The following is a 24,225-nucleotide window of genomic DNA, read 5'->3' as shown; positions in this document are numbered from 1 at the left end:
TCAGTACTACATGGAGCAGCAACACAGAAATATGCATATATACTTAGACAATGCATTTTCTAAAGATTCACAAGAAAATGCTAGCAGTGATTACCTTAAGGTAATGCCTATAGTGGTGGGAATAGAATTTGATGATTTTCTAAATGGTTTGATTTTTTCCTATTATATTCTTTTATTTTTGAAAAAAAAAGTACTATGGTTAACTAAGCAGTGATTATGAACTGCCTTGCTTTTTCTTTATGTTTCCTGTATTAAAAAAAAAATCCTACTAAATGTTATTTAAAAAATGAAACACCCTGTACTGTAAGTATGTAATTAGAGGTCTATGGAGAATTCTATCCCTCCCTTAGAAATACCTGAGTGATGAGTAACCAGGGAATGGTCTAGAAAAATAAAGACGGAGGGTTATTTGAGTTCAATTATTCAGGACATTTCTGTCGTCTTTGCTACTTAAAAGAGCTAAGAGCTGGGGGTGTCCCTCCAAAAGGAAGCAGAAACTGAGTGGGTAGCTCAGGGGGGTGGAAACAGGAAAGGGCAAAGTCTGATTCTGGCTAGCTGAGAGTCCTACAGTTTTTCAGAAAATGCTGGCACAGGTATAGCACCCTTCCATCACAAAAGGGCGGAAACACTCTTTACAGCTAGCTTGCTAGTGCATGTGGTTCAAAATAAAGAAAACTGGACAGGGAGAAGGGAGTGGAGAGGATCCCAAGGACCTGCGGGCTGGAGGGTGGAGGGTAGGAATTCCCAGATACAGACTAGAGACCTCGGGCAAGGCACAGGCCAGAGCCAATGGCTGGAAGCTCAGGTAAGAACTCTTGATGGCCATAGAGGCAAGAATGTTTTTTTTCTTAGGACGGTGGTGAGATCATGAACAGAGGGCAGAGAGCTTAAAAACAGAGCTATAGGGGACACCAGGGTGGCCCTTATAAGAAGTTGGACCAGAAGTAGGTTCCAGGAGGGTATGAAGATCCTGCTAGTCTTAGAAGTGTTGCCAATTCAATTCTTACCTGAAGCTATATTAGATCATCTTTGTTTAACTTTCAGATTTTTTTCTTTTAATCCTATCCTTTTCATTTGTAACTAGGCATTCTTGCATTTTTAAAAATGTTCTCTTACCATCTTAGTAAAATTAGCTTTCTGAACATTCCAGCCAGTTATGTTTGTCATGAGGAGAGGTAGGTGTTTCCTGGCTCTGGGTGGTAAAGAGATGGGAGCTGGATGCCTTGTGTGGTCCCCAGGGGAGGGAGGCAGCAGTGAAAGACAGGGCCCAGCTCCATTGTCTCTGGGATATGGGGGACAGGGCAGGCCAAGGAAACTAGAATCAGCCAAAAGAGAGAGGGGCTGGCTGTAGGGGCTGCGTCCTTGTGCCCTCTGTCACTTGTTTGACAAATATTTACCAGGTGCCAGAGTATACAGATGATAGTATCTAACATGTGCTCAGTATTTACTTGAACCATACAAAATTACCAGTACTCATTTTAGATCCACCAAAATGGCAATTTTCTATGATTTGACTTAACAAGTGTTCCAAATGGTTTGCACATTTTCATTGCATTTATTCCTCATACCCACTTATAAGGTAGAAACTATTGTTATTATCCATGCTTTCCAGCTGAGGAGACTAAAGGACAGTGTGATCAACCATAACACATAGCAAATATAGGTTGAGTATCCCTTATCCAAAATGCCTGGGACCAGAAATGTTTCAGATTTTAGATTTTTTTTAAATTTTGTAACATTTGCTTATAAATAATGAGACATCTTAGGAATGGGATCCAAGTCAAAACATAGAATTCATTTATGTTTCATATACAGTTGGCCCTCCATATCCATGGATTCAACCAACCATGGATTCAACCAACCATGGATCAAAAATACAGAATTCATGGGATGTGGAATCTGTGGATAAAGAGGGCTAACTTTTCATATCCCCTGAGGATATGAAAGGGGGAATGAAGGAAAGGTATCCTAGAACCAGTATTCTGAGGGTCCTGAGGGATGACTGTACACATAACCTGAAAGTAATTTTATACATTATTTTAAATTATTTTGTGCATGAAACAAAGTTTTGACTGCATTGTTACTGCAACCTGTAACATGAGGTCAGGTATGGAATTTTCCACTTGTGGTATCATGTTGGCACTCAAAAAGGTTTGGCTTTTAAAGCATTTTGAATTTCGGATTTTTGGATAAGAGATGCTCAACCTGTAGTAGAGTCAGGACTCATATCCAGGCAGTTTGGTTTCCAGGTGTACTCTTAGAAACCCTATGCTCCCATACTGGGTTGAGATCTGAAGACTGACAGGCTTTGGAGTAGAGCTCAGCCTACATCCTCAGATGATTTCTCACTAACATAGAGCAGAGTCAACCATACCTCAGCCAAGGAGGAATGGGGACTATTGTCTTTCACTCTTTTGAAAGTCACAAGAAACTTCATGAAGCTCATGAATTTAACCAGTTCTTTTAATGGGTCAATCCTTATGTGCAATCAGAGATAGCTTTACATTGTATTACTAGAAGAAAGTTTCTAGTAATACAATATAAAACTGGGTTGACATTTCAGTCAGTTTTGAATAGCTCCAAATAAGCAACTCATTCAGTCAGATCCATAGGCCAAATAAGCTCTTCTGAACTCACGCCTGAGTTCTTTAAAACACCCACCTAATTCCATCTGGCCTCTAGACTCTGCCTCTTTGATCATGTGTTATTCCAAAGGCTGGGTAATCTTCCCAGAACTCTATTTTCATTATGTCATTCTTAGAACTTAAAATAGCAACCCATTAGCTAGAGGGTCACATGCAAACTCTTGAACTTGGCATCTCAGGAACTCCAGTACTCAGCCTGTCCTTACCTGGCCCACCTTCAGTCTCATAGGTCCCTTAGGTGTCTATCCTTCCCAGCAAACCCATTCTCACTTTAATGTGCGTTTCCACAACCGGTTCCTTTTTATGCCTGCCAGGACTTGCTCTTTACATTCCCCTCCCTCCACCTCTTCACCAATCTCAATGTCATCATTTCTTACATATCCCAGCTCAAGCCTCACCTCCTCTGCACAGTTCTTTCTAATGAAGCCTACTAATACTAAAATCTTAGTTCTTAGAACTCTGAGGATGAAGCTTAGGATTTGTCTATCTATCTTGTGACCAATATTTCAATTCTCCAAATAATATATAAAGAACCTCAGGGACAGAGATCATGTCTATGACCTTCATTTCTTCAACATTTAGCTAGTACCCACTCAGGGCCAAGCACCGTGGCATGCAGAGATAAATAAGACATAGTCCCTAGATACAAAAGGCTGAAGAGTCAAAAGAGAAAGAGATGTATGTGGTTGGACCATATGAAATGGTTTTTGTAGGTCAAAAATGGTCAAATATCGACAATTAGTATGTCTTATGCTAAATATAAAGATAATTATCAAATAATGTAGTAAGATCAGGAACGGAGATACAGTGTGAGTATATGGTGTACTGAAGAGGGACACCAGCTTATCTTAGAGTAGGATCTGAGACTTTTTTGGAAGGCAGTGAGTGCTGAGTCATAATGATGTGGAATTATGCAGTAAGAGAAGGATATTCTAAATAGAGACAACATTAAAAAAAGGCATGAAGGTAAGAAAGAACAGGCAGATGGTAGGAATTATGGGCTAAATCGTATCCCACAGAATTTATATATTGATAACCTAACCACCAGCACCTTAGAATATGACTGTATTTGAAGACAGGGCTTCTCAAGGGTGGTTGAGTTAAAATGAGGATGTCAGGGTGGGCCCTATTCCAATCTAACTGGGTTAGAATCTCCTCATGAGAGTAGATTAGGACATGCAGAGAAACACCAGGGATTTGTAGGCACAGAGGAAAGCCATGTGAGGGCATGACACTGTAAAATATGTATTTGGTCTTTGAACCTTTTCTTAGTATATGACTCCTAAAATCCTGAAAATCTTCTAAGTGCTATTTGCATGCTAATGAATTGACTGATGACTGGCAGCCCCTAGGCAGCTTCAGGACAGGCCTGGTCACAGGGAAGACCAAGGCAGGGTAAGAGGGTTGGGACTTTCAACCCAACCTATCCCCAACCTACAGCGAGAAGGGCTGAGAGTTAAGTTAATCACCAGTGGCCAGTGGTTTAAGCAATCATGGCTACATAATGAAGCCTCCATAAAACCCCAAAAGAACAGGGTTGGAAGAGCTTCCAGAGAGCTGACCACGTGGGGGTTACTGAAGGGTGTCAGCCTGGGGCTCCGTGCCCCACACACCTCACCCTATACGTCTCTTCATGTATATCCTTTGTAACATGCTTTATAATAAACCAGTAAACGTGTTTCCCCGAGTTCTGTAAGCTGCTTCAGCAAGTCAATAAAACCTGAGGAGGGTATCAGGGGAGCCCCAGTTTACAGCTGGTCAGTCAGAAGCACAGGTAACACCACCGGTGGGGGGTGCGATTGGCATCGGAAGTGGGGGCAGTCTTGTGGGACTGAGCCCTCACCCTGTGGGATCTGACGCTGTCTCCAGGTAGGTAGTCCCAGAGTTGAATCGAATTAGGCAACACCTAGCTGGTGTCTGCTGCAGAACTGATTGTTTGCTTAGTGTGTAGGGCAAAATCCCTCACATTTGGTCACCGAAGTCTTCCAGGTTCATTGTTATAGGGGGAGAGCAGAGGAAAAACAGTGTTTTCTCTACTCAGGGCTTTCTGCAGGCCAAAGAGAGAGGCCTCAGGAGAGACCAACTTACTAACATCTTGATGTTGGACTTTTAGCCTCCAGAATTGTGAGAAAATAAATTTCTGTTGTTGAAGCCAGGCAGTCTCTGGTACCTTGTTATGGCAGCCTGAGCTGATGAAAAAGGCAGGGTTCGATGAGCTATTTGGAGGGTGGAAGGCAAAGCAATGAATGGCAAGAGATGCAACAGGAAAAGCAGACAGAAGTGAGGGCGTGTGGGACCTCGCATGCCATCTGAAGGAGCTTGAAGTTTTTCCTGGAGGTGAGGGGAAACTTTTGGAGCTCCTTAAGCAAGGATGTGGCAGAATCATGTGGTGTTTTAAGGTGAGCTCTCTGGTGGCAGTGAGGAAGGGCAAGACTAGAGGTAGAAAAACAAGTAGGGGACTGTTGGGTTGGTGTTGGCAAGTGACACAGTTCTAAACAGAGAGAGAGAGAGAGAGAGAGAGAGAGAGAGAGAGAGAGAGAGAGAGAGAGAAGAAGGGTGGAGAACACAGGTTGAATTGGCAAAATACTTGTGAGATAAAATGAGCAGTTGTTAGTGAGGGCTCCCAGGGAGGAGTGAAGGAGAGGGAGGAGTTGGAACTCCCAGGCTTCTACCCTGGATAGCACGTGGACCTTCGCCACCACCAATGAGCTCAGGAGGTGAGCACAGGAAGGTGGAAAGAGAGGACGACCAGTGAGAGATGCCTGTAGGGTAACCAGTAAGAGATGTCAACAGGGAGTTCGGCACTTGCATCTGATCTTTAGCGAGAGCTGGGCTGGCGGTGGAGTCTTGGGAGCCAGCTTAGACAGGGTTTAGCCGGCGGTGCCCATGCCCCACCCACATCCCTGGGGCCCCTACACCATCTGTGTGTACGCCAGCTCTTGGCACACTCTCCGAGACTCTTTGTCAGAGGGTGGCCCTCAGGCTCCCTGAGCCTGTTTTGCCTGTGAACACAGAGAGCTGGAAGTCGCTGGAAATGTGCATCTCTCCAACCAATCAAACAAATTCAGGGGTATATACACTCTGGGTGTCCCCTGCTCTGACGGGGACAACTGAGGGTGACCCACACTGCGTCCAGAGCAATCCTGTGTGACTTGACTTGATGTCATGGCACCCTGGCTTGGCCTCCTTCTCTTCTCCTCATGTCCACTTCCCTTTCCCTTTTCCTTCCTGAGAACACTTCCTGATAATCTCTTTCACATAAGCCTTGTCTCAGAGTCTGCCTCTGAGGAATTCCACCTAACAGGGGGTTTAGACGGCCCCTCTGGGAGGACATGCAGTGGACAGTGGCGGCCCTGAGGAAGACCAAGTCTGAAGAGGCAGGAAAACAAAGAGAAGGCTGTGAAGGAGATGGAAGAGGAACAGCAGAGAGGGACAAGCAGAGCCAGAGTAGGGATGGCCACAAAAGCCAGGTGATAGAAACTTCCAGAAGGGAAGATTTGTCAAAGGTAGCAAAGTAGAGGAGTCAATAAGATAAGAAATGAAATTTGTTTATAGCATTTGGTGATCCTAAGGGCAAAAAACCTGAGGGAAAAAAACAGCTTCCTTAGACTGGTGAGGGCAGAAAGCAGATTCCAGAAGGCTGGGAGTTCGTGAGCACTATGGGAATGGAGACACGTGTTTTGATGATTAGATGAGGGTGCAGCATTCAAAGGAGAGATTATTAAAGTTGGGAGAAATGTGAGCATAGTTACCAGTTACGGGGAAGGAGCCCAGCGAGAGGGAGGGTTACTGCCAGCGGAGGATGGGGGTGACGATGGAGCCAGGTCCTAAAGGAGGAGGGCCTTGGCTGGTTGGCACATTGGGCAGGAGTCCCCAGGACAACGTATTTTTGGAGCCTGTCCCCACAAAGCAAATGAAATAAAGATTTTTCCAAGTAATTACCAAAATATTCCTTAAATCGCTTGAAGCTCATAGGCTTTAAACTTAAAAACAAGACAGCATAAATAAATAAAAAATGCAGCTAATTAAATTCAGGTACAAATGCTGTACTAAAACAAAAGGGTATGGTTGGCTTTCATCAGGATAATGAAAAAGGACTGCCTGCCCTTCCTGGCGAGCAGCGAGGCCTCGCCCAGCCGACCCCGTGAAAGCGAGCGCGCCGAGGCGCTACTCTAGCAAGCTGAGGTGACCGCACAGCTGTTCCAGACTCACTGTTATGCCCGCAGGCGCCTGTGAAGGAACTACTGTCCTCCCTGACAGGACGGGACGGACCCACTCGATGGTCCAGAGTGACGTCCGGATCCTCCCTCCCCTCCTTCCTCACAGACACAGGGTTAAGCTCTACGGTCTGTGGCAAGGCGCACGCATTTCTGGCCCACTTTGGGAAGTAGAAATTTGGCAGACGGGATTGCCCTTGGGTGTCTGAGAGGTCAGGACAGCTGTGGCCGTAGATGGAATCCAAGGGAAGACACAGCTGATGGCCTTAGTTTTCCAGCGGGGCAGGAGGCAAGAGAAGGGAGGAGGACGGGGAAGGTCTGGAATAGACACTGAAGGCAAGGGACGAGGGAGCTGGCCCCGGAAGGGTGAAAGGGTTCATTCGTGGCTCACGCCAGGCTCTTGGGCCTCTGGCTGGAGGAGCAGCAGAGGAATACTGAATCTCTGGGCTGCAGGCGGGCACACGAGGGCAACCAGGGACTCTTGAGGGACGGCAGCTTTCTGACAGGCAGGCTCAGGTCACTGCAAATCAAATAGGTGTGTCCCCACACTCGGATGGAAAAGACTGCTATGTTCTTCAGGGATCAGAAATAAAAATTTTGAGAAGAAGCTTAGAGGTGAAAACTTCAAGTATAACAGAGAAGGCTTACACATGGAAGACTTTTAAGGAAAAAGGTCTTACTATTTTAAATGGAATGGTCGGTGCTCAGGCACCCATGCAAATTCACAGAATGCCCATGGCACACACAATTTATTTTGGCTCTGGATAGAGTTTCATACTTGGGGGTTTTGCCCTACTATTACAGGATGCTTTTGTGACCAGGGGGTGAGGCATTCACGAGGAGGGTAAGAAAGATGACCACATTTATCTAGCATTGTGTCCACCGTGAGGCAGCAGCTAAGATTAAGAGCTGTATACCCGAGCGCTTGTCAGTGCCTCCTTAGCAGGATACATTTTAACGTTTTTCTCAGCATGAGCTTGACTTTAACAATAAATCCAGGAAAAAAAGGAAGTGATAATAAATCACAAACAATAAAAACTAACAGATTTCTTCTGACCCTGCCACTGTAGCTCTTCCATCCCACAGGGCCTGTCAGAATATGCTAACTGGAAGCACTTAGAGAGAAGCTGCCGGAATCCAGCTGCACCCTAGAGACAAGAGGCACGGGAAGCCTTCTGGAAGCCCCCTAGCATCTTCTTTGGCAAGAGCCACCACTGCTGTGCTAGTCAGGAGAGCAGCTTCTAGGCAGGGACCGACAACAGGAGAGAGTGGAGCAGCGGCAGGACAGAACACAACCGTAACAAAATCAGACTTTGCCTGGTGGACAATTCTTCCCAGGGCTAGTGGAGAGGTGAGGGAGAGTCTGGGGAGAGCCACTGGGGTCTTGTATCCCAGGAAGACATCTTTAATAATTAACAAGGCGTGAGAAAGGCATGGAGTCATTAATGTGACCCTTAACATTTTGAAATTCTGAGCAAATCACCATGCCTCCAGAGCCTGTGGCCACATTACAGGCTCCCCAGCCAATGAAGGCTGAGAAGGCTAGGAAAACACAAGAAACTTGTAACCAAATGAAATTTATGACTAAGTCAATCTACACATATCTGATGCAAATACAACTTATAACAAAATCAATCTAAGACACAGTTGAAGAGCCCCATGGTTCAACAGTGGATGCACGGAAGGCACCAGTGGAAAACAGTTCTTATAAATTACTGAAATTAATAAGTCAGAAGCAAACAAAATTTTTTTTCTCTTGTCACTCGTTAATACTCTAGTATCTATAACCAATAGCATTTGAGTTTTCTTTTTTCCCCCAGTATCTTCTGAAATATTAAAACACACGTTTTCATGTGTTAAACGACAAAGATGCTTGCTCCAAGGATACTTTTTCACCCTAACCTGAATGTCCTTCCAGAATTCAAGATACCTGGAGTGTTTTTTTGTTTTTGTTTTTTAATGTAACTAAATGCTATTTCAAGTTCTTTGAAGGCAGGAAAAGAGGATAGTTTCAATCCTTGTGTTTAAATCCCTGTTCTGTTCTTTATCACCTGTATGAAAGTAGGCATGTTATTTGGTCTTTCTTAGCATTAAGCCATTTCAGTGTTAAATTGCCAGCAAAAATGGTAGGGAAGCACAGGCCAGGGAGGTAGAGGGAAATCGAGGCATGTAACACACAGTAGAGAGAGAAGAAAGTATTTTAAGAAGAAAGTGTTTTTTGAAGAAGGGAGTGGAGTGGGCAACCATGTTGAAAACTGCTGCACAAATTGTGAGAAAAGTTTCCATCATGTCTGCTGACGTGGAGGAAACTATCAAGACTTTTAAACTGTTCTTCATCCATTATTTTAAGACAATGGGAAAGAAAGAAAGAAAGAAAGAAAGAAAGAAAGAAAGAAAGAAAGAAAGAAAGAAAGAAAGAAAGAAAGAAAGAAAGAAAGAAAGAAAGAAAGAAAGAAAGAAAGAAAGAAAGAAAGAAAGAAAGAAAGAAAGAAAGAAAGAAAGAAAGAAAGAAAGAAAGAAAGAAAGAAAGAAAGAAAGAAAGAAAGAAAGAAAGAAAGAAAGAAAGAAAGAAAGAAAGAAAGAAAGAAAGAAAGAAAGAAAGAAAGAAAGAAAGAAAGAAAGAAAGAAAGAAAGAAAGAAAGAAAGAATCTCTGATCACTGTATTGTTTTAAGGGATGTCTTTCCTAAGGTCTCATTTGCATGTTAAAACAAAACAAAATCTGAGAACAAATCTTTACAACTCTGGTTCTTCTTTTCACTTTCAATAATTTCTAAGTTCTCTATGCCCATTTAAGGGGGAATTCTAGGGGATGGGAGTAAACTAAACCTAGAGGATGTAATTCAGGGCAGGTTCAGAAACATTTCCTCCTCATTGTAAGCACATCTGATAACAGTCTTTTCCATATTGATATACAATAAGTCTTTCAAATGCAGTCATTTCATCGTTAGCCTAAATTTAGGTAAGCACAATTTCTGAATACTAAGACAAAGAAAAGCAAATGCCATAATAAGCCTTTGAACACAAAGGTCTAAAAATACTATATTCTTCTCCCAACTCCACACACAAAGGAAAAGATCGAGGCCGTCTGAAGCTGGGCCGACCAGCCCCAGGGAAGCCAGAGATGAGGCCCTCCTCAAATGTGAACTGACTTCCCAGGGTGTGGTCGAACTTGCTTATAAGCTGGAAACACGTTTCATCAAAACTCATATTACTTATGATGTCCCCCGTGTCCCGGAAGGATAGAAACAGAGGCATCAAGGGATTTGGAGATGTGTAGAATGGAGACGGCCTCTTAGTTGGAGAAACCGAGTCTCTGACAGGTGAAGGGGCTGGCACAGTTATACAGCTCGCACGTAGGCACGCTCCTGGGTCGTCCCCCACGGTAGAGCAACCCTCTCTGACCCTCACTCCCTCTGCTGCCTCCCCAGCACTGCTTCCCTTGCCAGCACAAGCTCTCTCATGAAGCCAGTCGACATCCTGGCTCCACTTCCTGCCTTCCCATTCATTCTTCTGTCCACTTCCGCCTGGCCTCCTTCTCCACCACTCATCTATAAATGCATGAAGGTCAAGGTCACCAACATCCTTCCCGGGGTCCTACCTCTCTCTCCCTTTAACACCCTCCTTAAGCAGCATCCAACACCAGCCACTCCTGCCTTCTTGCCCCCCGGGGGGGCCTGGTTTTCTCCACACACTCTGATTTCCCCCTGATCCCTTACTGGCTCCTCATCTTCCTCCCGAGCTCTTCTCTCACTTCCTCTCTCCCTGGTGATTTCAACGTGTTCAGAATTTTAAGTGTTTTATAAGCTGAATATTCAAATCTCTCCAAAGAGCTCCTGACTTGAAGACCCCAGAGTTCTTGATACTGAATATCTATCTAGCATCACAACTTAACATATGTAAAACTAGACTCTTCATTTTTTTTTACCCCTCCCAAGCCTGTTCCTCCCAAAGTCTTTAACCATTTCATAAATGGCATCACTGTCTACCCAACTGCGCAAGTCACAAACCTAGAAGTCATTCTGAATACTCTCATTTCTTTCTTCTCCACATTCAATTCCCCGACCTCCCTCCTGGAAGCCCTCCAGTCAGGCTTCACCTCACCGAGCATTCCCCCCCAGCACTGCTCACCACCTATGACCAGCTGGTGCATGCAATAGTGTCACTACTAAGTGGGAGCTCCATGAGACTGTTTCCTCTTTGGCCACAGGGGTAGCCATCCTGCCTGGCTCAATAAACACTGGCTGAGGGAACAGAGGTAGGAACAGTGGCGCTGGGGTGAGACGGCAGGTCTCCTGGCTCCTGGCCCGCTGAGCTTCCCACCACTCAAGGTGCCTCTTCTAAACAATAGATGAGTCAGCTTGGGAGGGTAGGGCGTAGCTCACCACACCCTACGCTCTGCTGTGCTGCACAAAAGCACCAGGCAGCCTCCCTCCCTGGGGTCTGGCCAGCTTGGTGCATTTCTGTTAGGCTTGTGCACTATAGTTGCAGTCAGAAGGCGTGGGGGTGTTTAATTAAAAGCAAACCACAGCAGCAGAACCGTCCGGGGTAGGCTTCCACCTTCAGAGGGCCATCTAAGATGGGGTGAGGAGAGGAGGCAGCTCCTCGACAGCTTGCCTTCTCCACTCCCACCCCATTTGACAGCAGATTCGGAACACTTCGCTCTAGTCAAGAGGGGCCAGGATGGAAGCTTCTGTTGCCATAGCAACCTCAGTGCTCCTGGGGCCTAGGCACCATATTTCAGATAACCATTTAGTGAAGAAAAGGTACAAAGCAGAGAGGGACAAGCATGGGAAAATGGCAAGAAGCAATCCTGCAGGTGCCATAAGCCACAGTCTACAAACAAGCTTCCTGCTGGGCCACATTGGAAACAAAAGGCCCCATTGACACACACACATCTGTGACTACTAAACACTTCGGAATCAATATTTTCCTAAAGATTTTTCCCCTTTGGCTTTAAAGGGTTACTGTCTGCCAGGCTGCCAAACCCCAACCTTCTCCACGTCCACAGCCACAAATTAAGTGACTATTAGAACTTCAAGTGAAGAATTCGGTCCCAGAAATGGCCTCATGCTAGTTTTTTCCTGAATAGAGTCACCAGGAAGATGTCAGAAGGCAAATCGAAACCCACACCCTGAAAGACTTAGAACAGTCACATCCCCGGGAGGATGAGTAACCCAGCCCAGCTTAATTTAGAAAGGAAACACAGCAGATGTCATCAGACGGCTTGGATGTGCCCAGAAGGGAAGAGGAGGAAAGGAGGAGAACGAGAGGTGATGGGAGCACAGTGGCACTTTACCTTAACACCTGCATCTCCTCCGGGGAGTCCCGAAGCTCGTCCTGGAGGCGACGCCAGCGCAGGCAGGCCCTCAGCTCTTGCTGCTCCCGGGCCTCAGACGGGGCGAGCTGCTCGGGCACAGACACACAAGCACACAAAGTGTGGTCACTGTGGTCCTGGTGGAACGGCTTGCTGTTTCAATGGGGGGTCCCATGGCCTGCCCCCTGCTCTCACCTTGCACCGCACCAGAAAATCAAAGGCCTGAGGGAGCCTCTTAGTTCCTCAAACAAAGAACCAACCGTGGAGCTGGGACAGCCTGTTTGGGAGAGATCCCCTGTCCTGCAGCCCATCCCACTCCCCCAACACACACCTGGCCTGAAGAGAGTGGGCCTCCCCAGGGGCCATTTCCACTCCGATTCCCCCGGTCCTCCTTTCCTGCTTTGTCTTTCTGCACAGGGTGGGGAAGGCCCCTCCATTTACCTCCTGTTTTCCCAGCCCTCAATTTCGCTAAGGACTGTTTACAGCGGAGCCTGCTAATGCAACCCAGATGACTCTGTTTGCATATAACCAGAAAAAGCTCACTGCCCGGACTCCCTGTGGGGGAGGGGAAGGCCATCACACTCTGCCCTGCCGGCTGCTGTCGCTCAGATGAGCTCGCCAGGCTGCACGGCTACCATCTCTGCAAGGGAGGGCAGCAGGACACCCACTGGGGAGGGAAACTGTCCAGTGTCTACAGGCATATATGGAAATCAAAGGTCCCTCATAATTCATTCAACAGATATTTACTGAGTCTCTACTAGGCCCTGAGGACATTAGGGACAGAGTTCCTACCATGCAGAGTCTGGGGGAGAGGGAGACAGGTAAGAACACTAACATCAAAGTGCAGGTGATGGTGGAGGTTAGGGAAGAACCCAGATGCCCCTGGCCAACCAGGGCTTTCCTGAGGAGCTGGTGGTGCCTCAGCTGATCCCCGAGGAAAGCAGGTGTCAGCCAGGGAGGAGCGATTTCAGGAAGGGGGAGGGCATGTGCCAGGCACATGGGGTCTGGGAGAGTGTTAACATCCTTAGAGAATGGTGAGAGATGCGGTGACGCCAGGAGCAGACTACCATGCAGGGAGGGAGAGAGGTGCCGGGAAGTGGGCAGAGGCCAGGAGGTCAATAGACTTTGTGGGCCAATTGTTACCAACTGAACTGTCCCCTGCAAAAACATATGTTGAAGACCTAACCCCAATGGGACTATATTTGGAGATAGGGCCTGTAAGGAGCTAATTAAGGTTAAATGAGGTCAGCCATGAGAACACAGTGAAGGCAGCCAGTGGCCATCTGCAAGCCAAGAGCGAGACCTCACCAGAAACCAACCCTGTTGGCGCCTTGATCTTGGACTTCTAGCCTCCAGAACTGTGACACATACATGTCTGTTGTTCAAGCCGCCCAGTCTTCGGTATTTTATTACGGCAGTCCAAGTAGACTAAAACGCCTGTGAAGGACTTCAGACTTTATCCAGGTTGATGACAAGTTATATGATTGAATCTTGTAACTAACTCGACTCACTTATCCCTATGGAGTGCCACTTGGAGTGAATGCCAGTCCCCATCTCTTTGTTCCAAGATTTCATACTCCCCCCTTGCTGTGCTCTGCGATGCTCAGTGCTGCCAACTGCAGTCTCCGGGATAGCGAAGTGACCCAAATGACCACTGCTGCCAGTGCATCCTCATACCCTCTTCACTGGTGGAGGCTGCTGCAGACCAGGCTGTCCCATGAGGAGGCAAGCCCATCCCTCCCACAGAACGCTCCCCTGCTGCTTGGAAGGTGCGCGGTGGCGCTCACCAGGGACCAGCACCAGCTCCGTCTCGCCCTTAAAGAAAGAGGTCAGGGTGGTGAACGTGCTCTGGAAATGCTTCCAAACTCTGTGCTCAAATCTAGAATGGCCACTTTGCCTCAGGGGCGTTCCTATTTCCACATGTTGAAGAGTCACTGCATGCGCCTTGAAGGATGACAAGGTGGGTCGACTCCTATGCGAGGCTAAGGCAAAAGGAGGCTAGAGAGCACGCAACTCCTGCTTTCCCTTGAGGCCCCCCCAGAAGTTACCACCTCCACAAAAACTTTCCAGATCCGTTCATACCTAGCCTCTCCCACCTTTGAACTCCCACGGAATTTGGTGTTTACCTCTCTTTTCTAACTTACTCTCTTCTTCCTTCCACTGAGTGTTTTTCTTATCTTCACAATTAGGTAGAGCTGTGTCTCACCCTTGTATCCCTGCAGATCTAGCACAGGGCGGACAGGGAATGTACGCAGCTGGGGGATGGGATGTGGATGGATGTGAGGCAGTCAGAGGCAGGACCCAGGCCAGAAGACTAAGGGTGACCACCTACGAGTATAGGCAGGGGGAAGGGAGCACTCTTTGGGGATGCAGGAGGTGAAAGAGACATCATTATCAGATGCCTGAAACACACTAGCAATGCCAATACTGGCACAAATCTGACCATCTCAGAAGGAAGTACCCAGGGAAGAGATCATGACCGAGGCACGTTTATATTAAAGCCTTGCAGAATGCCTGCTGTGTGCAAGGTAGAGGGGAATACAAAGAGGAAGAAAATAGTTGTTTCTTGCACACCCTCCACATGTCAGGCACTTGCTAAGCTCATTCACACATCATCTAATTCAGCATGCAAGGTTAAACATTCTTACATCCAATCTACAAATGGGGAAACGGAGGCTCAGGCAGGCTATACAACCTACTTGTACTCATTAAGCTGTTGAACAGCAGAGCTGGGATTCAAAGTCTGGTGCGACTCAGAGCCCAGCCTTTTCCCTGTATCTACCAAGAGGCCCCTCTTCACAGGACTCTGTGTGGCAGGGGACAAGGATGTGCACACCACCAGCTCCGCAGCTAAACTGTGACGAGGACAGCAGGATGAGTAAGACCCCGCTCCACTTTAAAGAGATCACAGTCTAGTTGTGAGAATAAGGAAATCATACTATAGAAGGAAAAAGAAAAAAATGAGAAAAAAAGAGGTAAGCATCAAACATTGTGGGAATTCAGAGTTTATAGGAGAGTAGTGCTGAATGAAAGTAGTGAGTGGAGTGATCTGTCTGGGCTACCCAGGGAAGGTGACTCAAGCTGGTCACTGAAAAATAAATAGGATTTCAACAGACACAGGACCTTGAACAAAATCATACAGGTGTGTACTAACTTGGGAATTTTGGAAAATGTCAAATAGTCCAGTAGTATAAGGGGCAGGGTGGTAGGGAAAACAAGTGACCCAAATATTAGGATCTTACAAGCAGGCAGGAAACAGTTCAGTTGCTCATTATCCTCCTTAGAACTGGTGGTCAATTCTTTAAAGTAGTGGTTGCAAACTGGGAGCGCATTGATCAGGTCTGGCCTCTGGGCATGTTTGGTTTGAATAATATTTTTTAAATTAGTAAGCTTCACATAAAAATACAGATGTATGGATTCCCTTAGAAAACTATAAGCCCAGCTATACTGAGCCCTCCTCCCTTCACCATGAGAATTGTTTAGAGCTGAGTAGCAGTTGCCAGTTTGTCCTCACCATTCCCTAACCCAGTGGTCCTCAAACTATGGCCCGAGGGCCACATGCAGTCCGCTGAGGACATTTATCCGGCCTGCAGGGTGTTTTTGCCACCGCTGCCTGTCCTGCTTAGCAGCCAACTCGTCCTGGGCCCACAGTGCGCATGTGTGGAACGTGCGCCGCACTCTCCAATGGCCCTCCAACGGTCTGAGGGACAGTGAACTGGCCCCCTGTTTAAAAAGTCTGAGGACCCCTGCTAGCCTATAACACTAACTGCTTCATTATTCATTCATTACTTGTGGACAGACATCAGAGAGACAGATTCATTTGTTTGTTTGTCTGTTCTCTCTCCTGTCTCCAGATTGTGAACCCTGCAGAGAGCAGAGGCTTTTCCATCTTTTGTGTACGTGCTATCTCCCCAGCGGAAACAGTGCCCAGTGCATAGTAGCGCTCAGTACATGGCTGTTGAATGAATGACTATATACAGAATGTGACTCTGGGAAGTGAAATGTTTAGGGTCACTTTAAGCCCACCTGTTGTGCTTTAGCCCAGAATACATCTTCCAAGTGAGTGGCAAACCCTTCACTCAGCCACTCCTCCGTCCAGTCGCGGGCCCCGATGGCTAGGCCAAACCAGGCGTGCGCAATTTCATGGCAGAGACGGGTCCCACAGAGATGGCTCGTTGCTGTCAAGGTGCTCTGAGAGAGGAAGATGATGTGTGGGCTGTGGATAATGGGGGAGAAAACACATGGAGTCTTGTTAGAGCCCGTCCTCATGGCCACCCCATGGAGCAGCTTTCCTAGCCTGGTGAGCCTGTTATTATCATGTGCATGCTAGATCATGACTGATGGGCTTGTGGCTTAGATGCGTTTAGGCATAAATAAAGTGGCAGTTTACACTCCTGGCAGTAGTTCAGGTTGCTGTCTCTGCCAAGCAGTTGTCTCCGTCATCAAACGGCTATTACCTCTAATAAGTAAACTGCACCAAAGTTTTATGCTGAAAAAATTACAAGGCAATGGAAGCATTTACTCTGAAATCTGGGCTGTAAAAGAAGAGCAGGTGTGAGTATGTGAAGCCCATGCTGTCAGGAGAGTGATCAAAGAAGACCCTTCAGCCAAAAATCCTAGCAGCTTACAAGCAAATTGAGAAGTCATGCAGAAGGACAGAAAACGCCAAGAAGAATGGAACCAAAAATTTTCCATTTCACACCAGGGCTGGTTACGGAGCTAACAAACTAACAGGTGCCGTGGATGGGCGAGGCTTCCAAGAGACGCAGATAAAGGCTGAGTCTGTGTAAAGCAAAGGTTTTCGGGCTGTCTGTAGGCGCTTATGGATTCACGTGGCATAACGAAATTATCAAGAAAGAGAAAGAGAGAGAGAGAGAGAGAGAGAGAGAGAGAGAGAGAGAGAGAGAGAGAGAGAGAGAGAGAGAGAGAGAGAGAGAGAAGGTAGGGAATTAACCCACCCAGGTGTGCAAACGGCCCCGGGGCTGGCACTAGACAGGGAGATTTATCTAATCTCATTTTCCATACTTGTTTTAAAACCCCAAATACCACGATTAAAATTGCTTAGATGACATGGGAGGAAGGTGACCTGAAGAAAGAAGAGGCCAGTAGAATAACTCCTATGCATCCACCTTTGGCATGGATTGTTTTTCCAGGACTTGTTTACAGTCTTTCTAATGAAGGATTTGCTCTTTAAAAAAAATCTCTCCTCCATCAATTGAACAAAAACAGTTGTGAAACCTTCCAAATTAAGAAACTGTACACACCGGTTCCTTTTTTCAAAAGCCATTTGTTTGCCATCATGTTGGCTCTGCACAAGCCAACACTGCTTGCAGATTTTTCCTCCGCCCCCACAGCCACCATTAGAGAAAACCCCACCTATATTTCCCTTGCACAACATTCCCCATTCAGCTCAGAGAGCTCAACTGCAATTGAGGGAGTCATGTCTGCCAAAATAAGACAGCTTTCATGTGAAATAATAACAGGGCAGGCACGCAAATGAGAAACCAGCTGCCAGGTATTCTGAAGAGTCTGCTAGAAACCCCCAGAAATTAAAAGTGGAGTTGGGGGCATTTAGGACAAAGGGGTGCAATGCAACAGGCCCCAGCACTTGTTCAAAGCACTAACTCAAACAAACAAACAAACCAAAAACAAAAATAAAACAGCCATGGAAGGAAGGAAGAGCTGAGAGGCACAGGAGCTAAACTTCCTTTCACTGAGAAAGTCACCCCGTTGAGAAGACAAACTGCAGAACCTGGCATTTTGAAATAAATGACCCCTGGCTCTGGCATGTGCAGTGCTACAAAGAAAAGCCAGAGAAATGTACCGAGTAAATAACATTCCAGACATACTGCTGGCAGCAGTTCGCCCTTTTGGCTAAAACAAAACACAAGTAACTTCAGGCCTTACAAACAGTCTCCAAGGCAAGCCTGCATGGGAAAGGTCCGCCAGCCAGCCAGACAGATGTGCGCACATCCGCACAGAGGCTAGATGGCTGCTGTCTGCTCAAGCCAGGAAGTTTCCTCAAGCTGATGACTGTGAAATCGCAGCAAGGCTGTTCACGAAGAAAGAGCCTCCGCCACTGCGCTGTTTTGTCCCGGCGTGGAAGCCTTGCCAAGGCCCATTTATGCAAACATAAAAGTCTGCGAGGGCCTGAAGGAATGCACAAAAGCAGTCGTGTGTGGGGTGGCATTTCGTTTTCCTGCCCTTTCATTTTTTCCCCCTTGAACACTCCTTGCTGTCTCCACCACACTTCCGTCCCCACCCTCAGCACTCTGCAGACACGACCCCAGCCTCGCTGCATCTCGGTCCGGCTCAGGACAGACCCTGGCGTGGCTGGAATTCAACCGAAATTCCCATTTCCCATCTGCAGTCCTTTCTTCTGAGCAGGGGAGAAATGTATTTCCTACTGTCCTTTGAGGGAGACAGAAGCTTAAACATCCTCCCGGATAGGAAGGAAGGGCGTTTCACTTGATATAAATTGCCCCATTATCAGTGGAAAACATGACCTTCTCACGAATTTTCTGGTTGGGAACCTGACTGAATTCCTCCCGCAGCCTGCTCTGCCCTCTGAGGTAGGGCTTTACTTACTGGACACTCTGGGCTATTTCCCTGTGAAGGAAATGGCTTCTTCCTTAAAACTAAATTAAAAACATGGAGTAAGGTTTTAATAACCTTTCTCAAGGGCTGTTAACAAAATTCTGACATAAAAGGACTGATAGAATATTCTTTCAAGGAGAATTTCCTTCTCTCTTTTGACCCTAAATGTCAGAATTTCTCATGTTAAGGAATCTTTTAAAACCTCTTACCATTTTTTTTTAACTGCTTTCTTCAACAGTGAGTGAAGAAAAAGTACAATAATGTTTTCAAGTTCACTTCAAGGAGTAATATTAAATATTTCTCTACCAACAGCTTATCTCATGTACACCTTCAAAACAGAATGAACTTTTAGAATTTTCTACTCCTACCTTAACCTCCACTCCTAAGGCTCACCCCGGGCTCCTCACACATTTATTCGTGGTCCCGATCAGCCGGCCAGTGATCAGTCTCCACTCCGGCAAGGCCCACTGGAGAACAGGGTTTTTTTTTTTAATCCCCCTCCTTGAAAGGGTCTGTGTCAATGGCCTCTACAAAAGCCAGACTGTCCATTCATCATCGTTACAGAGGAAGGGAGATAATCACTTCAATGACATCTTCATCCTAAAAACATTTCTTTAAAAAAAAAAAAAAAATCACAGTTTGTCATTTTTCCCAAAGAAGAAATGGGCCGGAAAGTGATATTTTAGAGCTCAAAAAGCACAAGCCCCCTTACTTGTATTCTCCACCACAAATCCTCCTTGTCTACAAGTGGCGGAGGAGAAGGACGTGGGCAGGCAGGGAGGGGTGCAGGGCCACAGCAGGCCACGTGCTGTCATTCTTTCCCAGGAGACCACCGGCGGGGCTGCCTCCTCCACAGAGGCCAGGCAGATTGCACGTCTGCCGCCATGCCCCCCGAGATTAAAAATATCACGTCTGGTCTGCAAGCAGTTTCTCAAGACTGTTCCTGAATGCTACCTACCCACCCAGATTAGAATGCTGTGTTCGCTAATTTAAAACATGCTTCTAGCAGGGGAGGAAGGAGTGCCTTCATTACTCCCAGGAGCTGCTCCGATCCTTCGGGAGGAATTCAATTTGGAACGGAAATGGAGAATTTCATCAGATCTTAAGTAGGAGCTGGTATTTGATTTATTTCTGTTTTTCCCAGGGAGAGCCGACCAGCGTGGCCCATCTTGCTGCTCAGGGAGCCATACAGCACTCAGCCGCCCCGCGAGATGCTGCTGCCACGGCAGGTCAGAGCGGGCTGCACGCTGGAGAGGATCGGAAATGGCTTCTGGTTAAGGACAAGAAGAGCCCCCAAACCACCCCTCCCATCATACTGAAGCGGATCCCAATTCCCCTCACGGGGAGCAAATGTACTTTCATACAGATCCTCAGGAGGCTTCATGCAGACTTATGTTTATCAAGCTTGAAGTTCTCGTGGGGTCAACATTTTTCACAATTTCAACAACACGTGGAACCCAATATCCCATGACAGAGAAGTAGGAAGAACCAAGAAAAAGGGAAGCCAGGCTCCTTTCCCTCTAAGGTCAAATGGGATAGTTCTACGGATCTTATAATCACTTGGAGGCAACTTTTGTTTGTATGATTTAATTTCTTGCTAATCTAAATTGGACAACTGAAATAGAGACTCACAGTAGCTTGGGGCAATCTGAAAGGGAGGACAAATCCTCATCACTCCTCCTCCAGGGTCATAACATGTTTTCTCTTTCCTCCATAAGGTGTAAAGAGGTGTAGGCCAACACTGCACCGATGCCTTTACTAATCGAATGCTCACTCCTGCCCCTTCTTCTCCTAACTGAAACCCTTAGCCCCCCTTCCCTGAATGCAATAAAACGTACACGACGCACCTGTTATCTTGAAGGCAAAGGGGGGGCCCAGATGACCTGGCAGGACCTTCCTCCCCTGCAGCCCTGAGACTGCTCACTTGGGAATAGTGACCTTCCGTTCTCCTCATCTGGCACCTGACTGTGGTCACACAGTCTACACAATCTTTACTGTTGGGGCTCAGGAGATGAGGACATGTTCTTTGGGGGCCATGGGACTTTCAGTAGCCTGAAGTGGAAACCAGTTCTAAAAACCTGAAGAAAATTTGCTATATCTGACCAATGGCTAGGTCTGAAAGAACAAGCTAATGTTAGTTGGTAAAGTTTTCTTTTAAAAAATTCTGAAAAACAAATAGACAGTAAAACATCTGCTCACTTACCTGAATGAATTTTGGCTCAAACGGTTACCATGACTATGGCAGAGAGTGACTGAGAAAAGCCCAGGGCCATATTCCTTACAGCTGTGTCACAAACATATCCTTCTTCTAAGGACTGATATTGCTTGGGTGTTTGCTCTGTGCCAGGCACCGTATTTTACACACGTCATCTCATTTGCTCTACCCCACAACCTCAGGATTTTTATTATTATTAGCTTTTATTATGAGCTCATTTGATAGGTAAGGAAAGTGAGGCACAGAGAGGCAAAGTGACTAGCCCAAGGTCACACAGCTGCCAAGTAATGGAGCCAGTATTTAAACTCACACAGTCCTGACTGGGAAGGTTCGCTGGGACACATGCTGCTGGGCTCTCATCCCTCTGTGCCAGCTCGAGCCCAGAGGTGCCATGATCATTGTCCTCCCAGGAGTTCTATCTTCAGAGCACACCAAAGGGAAGCCACTAGCCAGGTCCTAGGCCCTCTGTTCCCTAAATCTATACCATAGCCAGAACTGGTCCAAAGTTACCAGGCCTACTGATCAGCAAAGCTTCAGCCTCTTCCTGGTGAGGGAGAGGAGGGAAAGAGGGGAAGGGAGGTATGGGAAATCACTATGGGCCCCCAAAGAGCCGAAATTCCCAAACGCAATGCCTAGTTCTTCATAACCACGTCCTATGCTTGGAGTCCCTGGTGGGTCACCACAAGGGCACACTTCAGACAAGCAGGTACAAGGGTGCTTAGTCAGTATGCCTCCTGAAGCCCAGGAAAGGCAGCACACCAGTCTGCCTCTCCCCAGCCTCTACCTCCCACCTATTTTGCCAAAGCCTGATATTCTTTTCAAATAGAGGTGGTTTAAAGCAGGTCACAAACTCCAAGGGCTACAGAGCCAAGAAGATAACAAAATGAAGGCAGTAGGTAATGAGATGGGTGAAATGGATAAAAAGATGAGGGAAATAGACTAGACAGCAAGAGAAGTGGAGAAGGAGATGGAGGAAGGAGAAAAAGAGATGAGGGAAGAAAAGAGTAAGATGAGGGAAGTAGATAACAAAAGCAAGACACAGATAACAAGATGAGGGAAGTAGATATGGGTAGCAAAAGGAGGAAAACAGATAAAGTAAGGAAGGCACACAACAAAAGGAAGGAAGCAGAAAACAAGCCTAGGAAGTGGCCAACAAGATGATGGAAGTAGAAGCGGAAGTGATAATATAGGGAAGCAGATAACAATAGGGTAAGTAGACAACAAGATTTAAAAAAAACACTATACCGAGGAGTAGGAGCTCCAAGTTCATCTCTGGGTTAACTCCTAAATTTTCTTAGAACAGGCTGTGGTTTAATTTCACATGGAGGTGCACATGATTCATACCTGGATCCCACCAGGATTCATGGTGGGATCTCATGGGAGAAGGGCTCCAAAGCAGAGGGCAGATGACAGTGGGGAGGACAGAGGCACAGGGGGGCAGCAGGTAGATGAGAGGCCAGGACATCAAATTATTGTTCCCAGCTTCACAGTTGGGTTTGGTGTTGGCCTTGGCGTATTGCTAACGGGAAAAACAATAGCACGGCAACAACAAAACACAGAGACCACCTTGACTCTAGAAATCACAGAGACCACCCTTGGCTCTGCAGAGCCTACAGAGTACTTAGCTATTGATGAGCAGAGAGGTGGACGCTCTATTTCCATGCCACCGGGCTACACATCCAAACAGAACATTGTTTAGACTTCAGCTCTGCACACTAAATAGTCACACCTACCTCAGGCTGCCCTGCCTTAGGAAGTTGATCTCTGGTGGTTATGGGCATCAGAAAAGCTCAATAAAGCTGCAAATGAATGTCTCAGGTTGTAAAGCTAAAGTAATCAGAGGTAAAAACAGTATTTGATTGAATTTTCCAACTAGATTTAGACTCCTTTCCCTCTTTGAATCTTAAAGGACATGTTCTGCCTTAAAGTACACATTTAAGAATCTCATAGGTAAGGACAAACAAATAACTTTTTTTGAAGTTACTGGACATTCTGGAGACTGCACGTTTTGGACATCAAGGGACACATCCAAACCCACACAATGTGAGCAAATATTTATGGTAGTTGAACATGTCTGGATCATCTCTAAATTACTTATGGGCTGAAAGCTGTGCATTTTCCCTAGGATCTGGAGAACTGTTCTGGTAAGTAAGTAATTAGCAATTAAAACATGTTGGCAGCCTCCATTGGAGCACATGGACGACAAAATGTGATTCTCTCCACTCCCTCACCTCCCCACAGCCCCCACCCTCTTCCTCCCCAATGAGGGTGATGATGTTTGTTCCCATAAAAAGAGCTAATAAAATTAGCCTCCACTGTGATACAGGGAAAATCTTTATTTAATAAAATAATGCATTTTGATTCATTCCCAGAACAGCAATAAAGTGGCACAACCGAGAGCCATAATAGCTCATGCAGTTGGCTTTCACTGCATGGGTAAGAGTCTGTCATTTGTGGCCATGTGGAAGCCTGGAAAGCTGCTTCATGAAGGGACACGTCGGGGCAGCTTGCATCCGCCCTCAGCAAGAACAGTTTGGTTACTGATTTCCTTTGAAATATACTCTTTGGATCCACAAATCAAGTCTTCCCATGTTCTTTGTCTAGAAAAAGCAGTCATGGGGATTTCCCAAAGAGTACTCAGAATTCAATTGGTGGGGGAGGCATGGGTTGTTTCCATAACTGAGAGCAAACATCCAAGCCCCTGCCAGGCACTCTGGGAATCTGCAAATCCAAGGCAGAGTCAGGAGTATGTTTAATTGCCCTGCTGTGGGCTGGTGAAAGCACGCACGAAGCAGAAAGGCCGATCTGTTCAGCAATAGGCATGAACACAACAGAGGTGCTACAGACGGCCAATAGAGAGTTCTGGAAGCAGTATATTGATATGGAAGAAAGCAGCCCCTGCCAGATAACCACACTGTTGGCTAGATTTCAAAGCAGGACGTTGCTCTGGATAAGGACAAGCAATAGAGCTGCCTCAGGCATTAGAACCAGTTCTGTAACCAGATCAAAGTTAGATCCAGGAAAAGAGAACTGAAGGAAGAAGATAAGTTCAAGTATTCCCTGACACCTGGGTGGAAGGAAGCAGCAGCGGTGATGAAGATGATGATGGAAAAGAAAGATTAGAAAAATAAAATGATGATGATACTAAACACTTAGATATTACTTACTATTCCTAGGCAAAGTCCTACGTATTTTATGTTCACTACCTGATTCAGTTCTAACAACCACTCCACGCA

At 46.4% G+C, this 24,225-nt stretch overlaps 2 protein-coding genes across 10 annotated transcripts in view; one reads left to right on the top strand and one right to left on the bottom strand.

The window, feature by feature from the left end:
- The window catches only part of CTSV (cathepsin V), a 551,781-nt gene that overhangs the window by 77,513 nt on the left and 450,043 nt on the right, over nt 1–24,225 (top strand). The gene's annotated exons all lie outside the window — the stretch shown is intronic.
- AOPEP (aminopeptidase O (putative)) overlaps nt 1–24,225 on the bottom strand; it is a 361,112-nt gene that overhangs the window by 142,571 nt on the left and 194,316 nt on the right. For 7 of the 9 annotated variants that reach the window (XR_012922069.1, XM_076008542.1, XM_012748180.2 and 4 more), the window contains exons 6-7: nt 16,204–16,393; nt 12,160–12,266 (exon numbers count right to left, since the gene is read on the bottom strand). The exons of the other annotated variants lie outside the window; for them this stretch is intronic. Coding sequence is in view for 6 of the 7 variants with exons in the window: in XM_076008542.1 (XP_075864657.1) it covers nt 12,160–12,266; nt 16,204–16,393 (297 nt within the window). In the remaining variant the exon portion in view is untranslated. The remainder of the gene's footprint in view (nt 1–12,159; nt 12,267–16,203; nt 16,394–24,225) is intronic. 9 annotated transcript variants of the gene reach the window in all.

Source organism: Microcebus murinus, chromosome 12 (assembly GCF_040939455.1).
Source record: "Microcebus murinus isolate Inina chromosome 12, M.murinus_Inina_mat1.0, whole genome shotgun sequence".
In the NCBI taxonomy this organism is placed as follows: domain Eukaryota; kingdom Metazoa; phylum Chordata; class Mammalia; order Primates; family Cheirogaleidae; genus Microcebus; species Microcebus murinus.
This window is presented reverse-complemented; position numbering and strand designations above follow the sequence as displayed.